Source organism: Myotis brandtii, unplaced genomic scaffold (assembly GCF_000412655.1).
Source record: "Myotis brandtii unplaced genomic scaffold, ASM41265v1 scaffold191, whole genome shotgun sequence".
Classification (NCBI taxonomy): Eukaryota; Metazoa; Chordata; class Mammalia; order Chiroptera; family Vespertilionidae; genus Myotis; species Myotis brandtii.
The window spans coordinates 4448197-4459082 of NW_005357115.1; the positions used below are offsets into that span (position 1 = coordinate 4448197).

The following is a 10886-nucleotide window of genomic DNA, read 5'->3' on the forward strand; positions in this document are numbered from 1 at the left end:
CCCGCCCCCGCCCAGGCCTGATGCCTCTCGCCCAGGCTTTAGGCCTGGGCAAGGGACCCCCAGACCCCTCCGATTGCCGGCTCTGCCCCCCGCCCAGGCCTGACGCCTTGGCCAGAGGCATGGACCTCCATCACCCTCCGATCGCCGAATCAGCCCCTTGCCCATGCCTGACGCCTCGGCCAGAGGTGTCAGGCCTGGGCAGGGGACCCCCATCTCCCCCTGATCACCGGCTTCTGGGGCCGGCCTGCAGCCCGACGGGCGGCAGGCAGGCAGCTTCTGGGGTCGCACACAGGTCCTGGTTGGCGGCTCTTGCGCTGGCGGCTGCGCTGTCCCACCCTGCCTGCAGTATGCAAATTAGCCGCCATCTTTGTTGGTGGTTAATTTGCATATCGCGCTGATTAGCCAATGGGAGGCATAGCGAAGGTATGGTCAATTACCATGTTTGTCTATTATTAGATAGGCTATGTAATTATATATTATAAAGAATGCTTAGAAAGAATAAAACTGATTTTCTTTTTTAAAACTCTTATCCTTTGTTTTCTCTTTTTTTGGATTTCCAATTAGGTGGAGATTGGAGATTTTGAAAGACCTTTTTCAACCCCAGCAGGCCATGTTACTAATCAGTGCAAAGCAAACCAAACTCTAAAACAAGTCATAGAGAAATTTTACCCTAAAAGGTATAGAGATGACTCCTCTGAAGAGCAGGTAAGGTAAGGAACCTCTTGTAACTCTTAAAGGCAGAGCCACACTTGTTTTTTGGTGATATTTTAAAGATGAAAAAAAATTGTATATGACCTTTTTTTTCAAGGCTTTTTAATAGTGGCGAATCCCAAGAAATTATACATCTTTTTATTTATATGCCTAAAAACTTTTTAGATTTAGGAAATAAGAGAAAAAAATTGGTCAATAATATGTTTAATTTGATGAAGTGATTACCAAAAGTTGGTGTTTTTTTTTATCTCTTAGGGTGTTTTATTATGAACAAATTGGAATAAAAATAAACTATCATCTTACACAAGATTTTTTAATATAAAGCTTTAAATTAAACTCAGCTAACTTGGAGTTTTGATTTTTGAGAGCATGTAAAGAAAAGCTGTAGATTTAAAAATAGAGGAAATCTAGTTCACAATGAGTTTTTCCAAAATAGGGACATTTGAGGTGAGTCTTTTCTCTCTGTAGAAGAAGGGGTTTAAAAGAGGTTTTCCCTGCATCCAGCATTTCTACAAGCCAGGGGTGGCAGTACCTAAAGTTCCACTGTTAGGGATTTATTCTTTGGTCTCAACTTCTTTTACTTTTCTTTAAAAATGAAAGTTATTCCCATGAGAAATTACCTGTTAAAAGAATTTAAACTGAGACTTTGTATTAGCTAATCAAGATTTTTTAAAAATATATATTTTTTATTTCAGAGAGGAAGGGAGAGGGAGAGAGAGATAGAAACATCAATGATGAGAGAGAATCATTGATTGGCTGCCTTCTGCAAGCCCCACACTGGAGATGGAGCCTGCAACTCGGGCATGTGCCCTGACTGGGAATCGAGCCACTACCTCCTGGTTCATAGGTCAGCGCTCAACCACGCTGGCTGGACATTCATCAGATTTTTTAAGAGTACCTGAAGTGGGTGGGAAACAGGAAACCTAGGTCATGCTGAGAGCACTAATACTGAGGATTTGGTGAAAGGAATGCTACAAAAAGGTCAAGGGGTAGACTGTGGTTACATGGGAGTCACCAAATAACAGTTTGGCCTAGGTTGGGTCTAGGTACCCCAGTTCTGCCTAGGACTGGCTTAAGAAGAGCCTTCTCTTAGGAGGACGATCCACTTTATATTTTGCTTTTGTTTGTTTTGTTCTTTTCTCTCTTTTTTTTTAGGCAGCTTTGCCAGCGACTATCAACCAGATGGATGGCCCTCCGGGGACACAGTGCTGCTGATTGTGTGCGAATTTATTTGACAGTAGCCAGGAAGTGGCCATTCTTTGGTGCCAAGTTGTTCCTTGCAAAAGTAAGGAAGATGGAGGATAATTCAGTAAATAAAACAGTGGTCACAGTAATTCCAGGTTTATAGGTTCGGTGTTTAAAAGGAAAATAAGGAAATTTCCAACAGTTTAAACAATAAGTAAAAGGCAGGAGAGCCATCAGCTTCTCCATCTTTTCCCCTCTGCTCCACTCCCCCCCCTCCCTTAAGTCATTTCTTACACTCACTAGGCTCAGCATTAGACTGAAGACAACAGCTGAACTTTGCTTTCTTCTCTTCATTCATGCAGCCACTCACTCATCTAGTCTCTCGCTCATTTGCTCATTTATTTCATATTTTATGAATTCTGTTTGTCAAACACTGAGCTAGGCTCTCTAGGGGATACATAAGCTCGCGGTTTCAGATGGGTTGTACTCAAGCTCGACTGAAGACAACAGCTGGACTTTGCTTTCTTCATTCATGCAGCCATTCACTCATCTAGTCTCTCACTCATTTGCTCATTTATTTCATATTTTATGAATTCTGTTTGTCAAACACTGAGCTAGGCTCTCTAGGGGATACATAAGCTCGCGGTTTCAGATGGGTTGTACTCAAGCTTCCAGGAACTCACAATCCAGTGTTGCAATGGGCCTGGGAACAACTACTGGCTGGTGAATATGGCCAAGAGTGACATGAGCAGAGCCCGGCAGGAACACTGAGGATGGAGGGACTGACCCTGCCAGGGGGTAGATCACGTAGCTCGTCCCAATACACACATTACTAAATGGACATTTTGGATCCCAAACCCAGGTTTCCTAATATCAGATTCACTGCTCTTTCCATTATGCCACACTGCCTCCTCCCCAAGAGAGATTTTTTAATAGTTGTTGTTTTAAATGTTGCATTATCTTTAGCTGAAAAATGTTTCTATAAATTTGCTTAGCATTTATTACAAAGTGTATTTTCACTTCTTCATAGCCCATAACTCCATCATCACTTGGAAATACTTTCCTGTGGCTGGCTATACATGAGGATGGTTTAAGCATCTTAGAATACAGCTCCATGGTAAGGTTAAATCCTGAAGTTTTGCACTGAGTCTATTGCTCAGTGTACTGTAAGCAGAAGGTAATGATATCTTAGTCTGATTTTCTTCCTAATAGTATATAACGAATAGTCATTTTATAAATATACAACTATGATTACAGTTTAATCTTTTAAAACAAGACTAGACAGGTTCTATACCGGCATAGCTCAGAGATAGGCAGTTTGGTTCCAGACCACCACAATGAAGCAAATATCACAATAAAGCAAGTCACACAAATGTTTTAGTTTCCTAGTATATGTAAAATTTACGTTTACACTATACTGTAGTCTACTAAATGTGCAATAGCATTATGTCTAAAAAAAGCAATGTACATACCTTAATTTAAAAAAATACTTTATTGCTAAAGAATGCTAACCATCACCAACGCCTTTAGTGAGTAGTAATCTTATGCTGGTGGAGGGTCTTACCTTCAATTTGAATAAAAATCTGTGAAGCGCAGTAAACCAAAGGTATGCCTGTACTGTGTATGAGAAAAATATCAAGATACCATGACCGAATTGTAATCATGGTTGTATTTTTAAAATGACCATTTATAATGTTAGGAAGATTGCTTCCTGTGTAAAATGAAAAAATAACAAATAACATTAAAATAGAAACTTAAGTTCAGTTTCCCTAAGGCTTCTGTGAGGATTTCTGTAATTTCCTGTCATATCACTTATCAGTTTACTTGTACCTAGACAGTATCTTAGACCTTTTTCTGTGATTAAATATAAAGTCAGATATGCTGTCTATGTGTCATTGATTTACTTCACATGAATCATATTACATAGTAAAAATGTTGTGGTTTTTTTTTTAAGCTGGCAGGCAGGAATTGCTACATTTTACCTGGTAGGTATCGTGGGCTCTCCAACTGTGGACAGTCAGTGATCACTGAGAATTTTTTGGAAAGCAAACTATTTTTAAGTGTTATAGTAACTGTTTCTCCTTATAATCGCTTTAAAAAATGTTTTGGAAGGAGTTTGTGCTTTTGAATGCCTTTTAGTTCTTGAATGGATAACTTGAAGATAGATTCTAAAATCGGATTTAAAGTCAACAAAAAACTGTACACCATGATTGAGTTATCTTAGCTAAGAAAACCAGTTCCCTAGTAAACAGGCCAGGAAGTGGACATGTGTGGGCTGAGCCTTGAGCCAGTCAGTGCTGGAATGGTCTGCTCATTCTTGCAAACTAATCATTAGATGTGCAGATTCCTTTCCTTTTAGGCTGCACATCTTTGAATAATATTTTTAAAATTGTTTAAGCAACACATTAGGAAAAATATGTGCTGCATTTATGATAAAGGGTTGGTATCCTTTATAAACATGGATGTCTTAATAAAACAATAAGGAAATGGCCCAGCCAGTGTTGCTCAGTGGTCAACTGTCGACCCATGAGCCGGGAGATCACTGGTTCAATTCCTGGTCAGGGTACATGCCTGGGTTTCGGGCTTGATCCCCAGTACAAGAGGCAGCCGATCAATGGTTCTCTCTCATCATTGATGTTTCTATCTCTCTCTCCCTTACTCTCTCTGAAATCAATAAAAACACATTTTAAAAAACAATAAGGAAGTGATCAACACACCTATAGACAAATGGTCCAAGGCAATATACAGAAGAAATACAAATGTTCAGTACATGTATTTTAAAATGTTAATCTCACTAGTAATCAAATAAATTCAATTTAAAACAGTGAGATTCTACTTTTCACCAGTCAGAGGTTGGCAGAGATTCAAAAAATGATATTTAGTGTTAGGTGCTGGGTACATAAATGGGTATAACCTTTCTGGAGGAGTTTGGAAATATTCTAAATATTGTCCTTATTTTCTTGAGATGGCAATTCCAGCTGTTGATGTTTGTAACCAAAGGAATAATTACATATGTGTATTACAAAATATGTTGAAAAATATGCATTGGAGTGTTGCTTAAGTTAGTGACAAAAATGATTTAAATGTTCTGTAATAGGAGTTTAGTTAAATAAGAAATGGTAAAGACGTTATATAAGTACATTTGTTGTCATGGAAAGATTTTCACAATATGTAGTTAAATTTAAAAAGAATCTGTGCATGATACTATTTTTGTCTGTGTAAATCAAAGTATGCAAATCAGTATAAACCATATGGATTTGCCAATATTTGACATGTTTTACCCTAAAAAGTATCAGTTTCATATGGTTAAACCTAACATACATATGTAGACATATACAAAAATATTAAAGGACATATACAAAAATATTAACAGTGGCTTTCCACTGAATGCTGGAAGATAGACGCTTTTTATTTTCTTCTTGTATTTTTCTCATTTTCCTAAAGTGAGTTATTTGTTTCAAAATCAAAATGTATTTTAAAGGTAAATGATAAATAAAATTAGTATACTACTATCTATTTTGGATCACAGTAAATTTGACTTTAGGGAAAATGTTTGTATTATATCATAATTAATTAATATCAGCATTTAATGGAGATATGCTATTAATCACTTCTCATCTGTCTTTGAAAATAAAGAGTGTATAACATACTTACTTCTCTTTGAAGAGGTTAATAGTCAGCTATGTGTACAAGAGTCTAATGACATTTGGAGGATATCAAGATGACTTTATGATGGTCATTAGCAATACACATTCAAAGGACAAACCAACAGAGAAATTACTTTTTGCCATGGCAAAACCCAAGGTGAGTAGAATTCTTTGAACCAACTCTTTATGCTAGTGTTCTTTCACACTAAAACATTTATTGTGCAAAGACTAAGTTCCAGAGGAGAAAACAGACTTCACTTATAGTCAAACACCCTAGCTCCAACTTCTGGCTTACCTCTACTTTTTAAAGCCTTTGTTTCTTCATCTAAAAATTAAATGGTATGATGCTACCTTTTGTTTGTTTGTTTACTTAAGAATTAAATGAAGGAATTGTATTTAGCCCAATGCTTGCTATACAGAAGGTTCAACATAAGTGGCCTTGGTGTAAGTTGTTGTGCATATTCCATTATTATAATACGATAAAATATGCATTATCGTATTTACTTGGCGTAATTCACTTTACTGTTGTGAGGAACTTTATATGCATTATCGTATTTACTTGGCGTAATTCACTTTACCGACCCATTAGTGGGAAGATTGAGATTATACGATTAAAACACACTTTTCTTTACTATTTTTAGCAAACTAATGTCTCTAACTAAATGCAGTAAATAAACTTACATGCTAACATGTAAATGCCTCATTGTTTGATCTGTGTAGAAGGGAATGCTAGTAGCCTGGGCACTTGCAAATAGAGACTACCCATAGCTAACACTTCCTTTTGGAAATAATGAGAACCTCTCAGGGGCATAACAATTCCATTTTTCTTGTTTTAGATTCTTGAAATCACGCTTTTGATCGCCAGTTACATAAACAACTTCCATCAGCAAAAGGCTGCGTTTCACCACCTCTCTGCTCCAGCGCTGCTCTCAGCCCGGAACCAGGGACCCCACGCCAGGACGATGGGAAGCCAGCCCCTGCTCTCAAGCAGCAGACCAACCAAAGGCCCCACTTTACTCTGAAAGTGTGGGGGGCCTGAACATCACTCCCTGTCCTCTAAGCAGTGGCTGCATCCGCTCCAAATAAGTTTATTTACATCCTGGCAACATGGCACTCACATACTTGTATTCCAGATTTTAAAAATAATGGAGGTTATTTGTTTTATTTTATTCATAAATATTCAAATGAATACTAATAACACATAACACACAAAATTTGCACACATACTGATGTTTTCCTGGATTAAATGGGTTAGAATTTGTAATTTTTTTCTGTCTCCCTTCTCCCTTGCTATCAGACACATCATGCAATATGTTTTTTTTATTTTTTCTTCTTCTTCTTTTAAAAAACATTCTGGCAATCTTTAGAAAGGGAGATTCCAAACTCTCATTTGGCAAATGAGTTGAATATTTGGAAATACTGCCAAAAAGCTAAGTACTGTAATTAAATGTATTTTAATTAATGTGTTTGGAAAGAAGTGGAGTGCAGAGTGTAAGAAACAGCTGCAGGATGGTGTTTATGTATAAATTTTTGGAGCAAGTTCAGTAAATCTTCTGGCCCGATGAATCATTGTATGAGAAAACAGGAGTTAGGTAACCAGAACTTCCTATGTAATATTAGGAAGCATACACCGTCAGCTTTCAGATCACTAGAGTGTAAAATTTAAAACGAGACAGTGATTCCTGACATTCCTTGGTTGTCAACAGAGCCTGCGTTTACTGGAATATTGCCCACATTTCATTGCATTTGATGCTGGGCCATCTTGACCTTGGTTTGTTAAATAATATCGTTGAAAACAAAGACAGTTCTTAAATTTTTGCCTCATACAGTCCTTTTTCATGGTAGTTTGAAAATAAATTCCCAAAAAATCCTATATAATAAAAGTCTAATATGCAAATCAAAGAGTGGAACAACCGGTGGAATGACCGGTCACTATTACATGCACTGACCACCAGGGGGCAGACGCTCAACGCAGGAGCTGCCTCTAGCCCGCAGGCCCCAGGCCAGTCAAGGCAGGTGCCAGCGGGGGCCCCCAATCACCCTGCTGGTCGCCCCACAGATCAGCCCTGATCGCCGACCAGGTCTAGGGACCCTACCCGTGCATGAATTTCGTGCACTGGGCCTCTAGTATATTTATAAGAAGAGAAAGTAATATTTCTGTCAAAGGAGGTGAAATTTTAGTTGAAAGAGCCTAGAAATATATTCTTTTACTAGGCTACATAAATGGTCAGTGACATTGTAGTATGTGTCAGGACATAGTAAATATGAAACTGTGATAAGACATGAAAATTATAAGATGTTTAATTGCGATGGTAATCAGTATACTTAATTTTATTTATGTGTAGAATATTTGTATTTATTTTTTGGACATATTTATCACTTTGTGTATGGTACTTTTTTAAATCAATTGGAAAAAAAATGTTAGCTGCTTGAATTCATTTGTTGGCAGAGCCTTCATGTTTTCTTCTTTGCTCCCTATGGCAGTATACTGTTCTCACACTAAGCCTTTTACAAACGTTCCATCCCATACGAGCATCCCTAGAAAGGACAGAGCCATGAAATGTGCTGCTTAAGTAAGATGTTGCTTTATTGGTAATGATAAAACAAGAACAGCAACAACAAACCATAGAAAGAGATTTCCATTTACTATTTTCCCTAAATCTTTTGAGCCACAACCACTTATTGTGTAAGCAAATTCATTTTTGAGAATAAACTGGTTACTAGTTTGAGATGACTCTCAGGAGGCTTTTTGGCTGGGATACAATAGAGTTTTTAAGTTCCCAGAAAACCATTTAAAAAATCATTAGTTGGTGAGCCAGAGACTTGGCAGAGCTGTTAAATATGTGTGAGAACTTTATTCCCAGGAAATAGTTAGTTCACCATTTGGTAAGCAACCCTAAATCTTCTAATTTAAACAAGTTGTGAAGGCTTAGCTTAAACCTTAGTACCCTAGACTCAGTATTAATTTTGATAGAGCAGAGATAAAATATTTTGATGGAAAGAAGTCAATTTTCTGTAACTGATGATGTGAAAATTTCATTTTCTGGAAAATTACTTATATAGACATTTAAAAAATTAAAAATATGTTATTATGATTGGCTACAAGAGAATAATGTTACATGTTTAATTGTAATATGTGTCTCCTATCATTTTCTTACCTTTCAATCATAATAAATGACTTACAAAACCCATTTTGAGCATTATATTTTGAATAATCTTAAAGAAGTAGCTAACGTTTTCATTGTCAAAACTGAGGTGTACTCATCGTGAAAATGGTAGTTATTACCTCTTTCTCTTATATTCATGCTTTGTCTTCAGTGTTGCTTTGTTTTATCCATATAAAAGGAAGCTGTTTGGGCAAGTTATAATTTTAATACATGTGTATGCATATTGACACATATACAATATGTATAAATCATGGGCTTCTCCCATGATTTCATATTAACCCCTTAAGGGAGCTTAGTGCATATAGATGAGTTGAATGGACTGTTTTCTAACAATTTATTTTGAATGGTTCTATGTTTTGTGTGTGTGTGTGTCCTTAAAGTCAAATACTGCCAGAGCTTGGAAATGAATTTAACTCTTCATTTACAAGAAAAGTTAGTCACAACTTATAGAATCTTTGTTCTAAAATTGTGTATATTGGTTGGTTGGAGTTTTTTTAATAGAAAAAAAAGGTGGTCAGGTTCCTGGAACAACACATTTAACCCATAATTTTACGGAAGTATAATCCTGAAGCACTAACCACCATGGATAACCCTATTTCTCCAGAAAAAGTCTTTCAGTATTCCTGGGATGCCAAGAACACATTTCACCCGTGCACCCGCCCCCGAGCTGCCAGGGAATTCGGACTCCCTCAGTGCAGTCTCTGGGCTGATGTCTGTGGAGCCAAGGCTTCAGGATTGTAGGCACTGAAATGGGGGGAATGCGGAACAGGAATAACAGAGGAGAAGTTTCTCTGCCACATGGCTCATGTAGAAATTGTATCTCCTCTCACATTTCTCCCCTATTCTCTTTTCCCTAAAAGAAGAAAGGGGTTTTACTGGTGCGTGAGTAATTTTAAACTCCAAATTAATGAAGTCCACACATGGATATTTAGGGTAAAGTGAGATTCATCCATATTTCAGTGGGACTAAACCTCGGGCTTTTCTTGGGCATTTAAGTGGGGAAGTGGGAAGGTCATTCCTACAGTGAGGAGTTGGATGGGCCTGGGCAGAGACTGTGCTGAGGAGATGAGATAAACACTTGCTTCATATTATAATTTTACCTAAGTTGAACAGTCACAATGATTCTGAAGGCATATTTATAATCAACATCAATCCAAAAATCTTCATTGTATGTTTGAAGTATTTTGGGGTCCAGTAATAGGCAAGAAACAAAAACTCTTACTAAGGCAATATCTATTAGCAAATAACTCCAAAACAAGACACAAATGTTCACAGTGTGGCTGAGTCAGGATTTATATCCAGGTCTATCTCACTTTAAGGTCCATGTTCCTGAACATTACACCATAGAAACCAAGCCGGTGGCAGAAGGGTGCAGGGAGAGTATCTCCTTCAAATATCCAGGACATCTTGAGCTGGAAAGCCTGGGTCTACTCAGCATTCAAGATAGATCAACTACTGCCACTGCCATGAATGTTCCCCCAACAGCAATGGGCATAGTCACTTATTCTTATGTAATTTGGGGGACCTCTGCAATAGTTTATATCACTGGCTTCCTTTGGGTTATTTAATTACTATCGTATATCTTTCTCAAGGGTAAGGATCTTATCTTACTCATCGCTTCATTTCTTACTCTGTGTAGCACACAGTTCTGCATACAGTACTAAATCAATATTTATTATTGATTTGGAGGTAAAGTAAGTGAAATATTGTGGAGATGCATTGACGTTATTAACCTGTTAATAAATGTGCTGTTGCATAAAACCGGAAACAACTAAATAAGCAGAAAGTTGGAAAATATAAAAATCATAATATTCTTTGCCGCCAGTAAATCACTAGAAAATAGCTCGGGAGATTGCTTCACTCTCCATTTTCAAATTACTGCTATTGGCAAGAGAAAACTACCTGGAGAGAGAAAGAGAGAGAGAGAGAGATAGAGAGAGAGAGAGAGAGAGAGAGAGAGAGAGAATAGAGAATCTGGCATATATTCGGTACTCAATAGAATTTTTTAAATGAAAGAACACTTGCAGCCGAGAACTTTTAGATCAAAGAATTTGTTACCGCGTGTCACTTCGTTCTTGCACATTCTGGGAGATGCAGCTGAGCTTGAGACTTGAAAAAAGGACACTGAGAACTACATTTCCCATAAAGCCCTTCTTCTGCACGCAACCCAGCCTGT

The 10886-nt window shown here is 37.6% G+C and overlaps 1 protein-coding gene across 1 annotated transcript in view; it reads left to right on the forward strand.

The window, feature by feature from the left end:
• PLEKHH2 (pleckstrin homology domain containing, family H (with MyTH4 domain) member 2) overlaps window positions 1-7447 on the forward strand; it is a 67540-nt gene extending 60093 nt beyond the window's left edge. Inside the window, exons 25-29 of the mRNA XM_014538495.1 lie at window positions 565-710; window positions 1867-1996; window positions 2927-3013; window positions 5563-5700; window positions 6380-7447. Coding sequence (XP_014393981.1) covers window positions 565-710; window positions 1867-1996; window positions 2927-3013; window positions 5563-5700; window positions 6380-6565 — 687 coding nt within the window. The 3' untranslated portion in view covers window positions 6566-7447. The remainder of the gene's footprint in view (window positions 1-564; window positions 711-1866; window positions 1997-2926; window positions 3014-5562; window positions 5701-6379) is intronic.
• Window positions 7448-10886: the final 3439 nt, after the last annotated feature.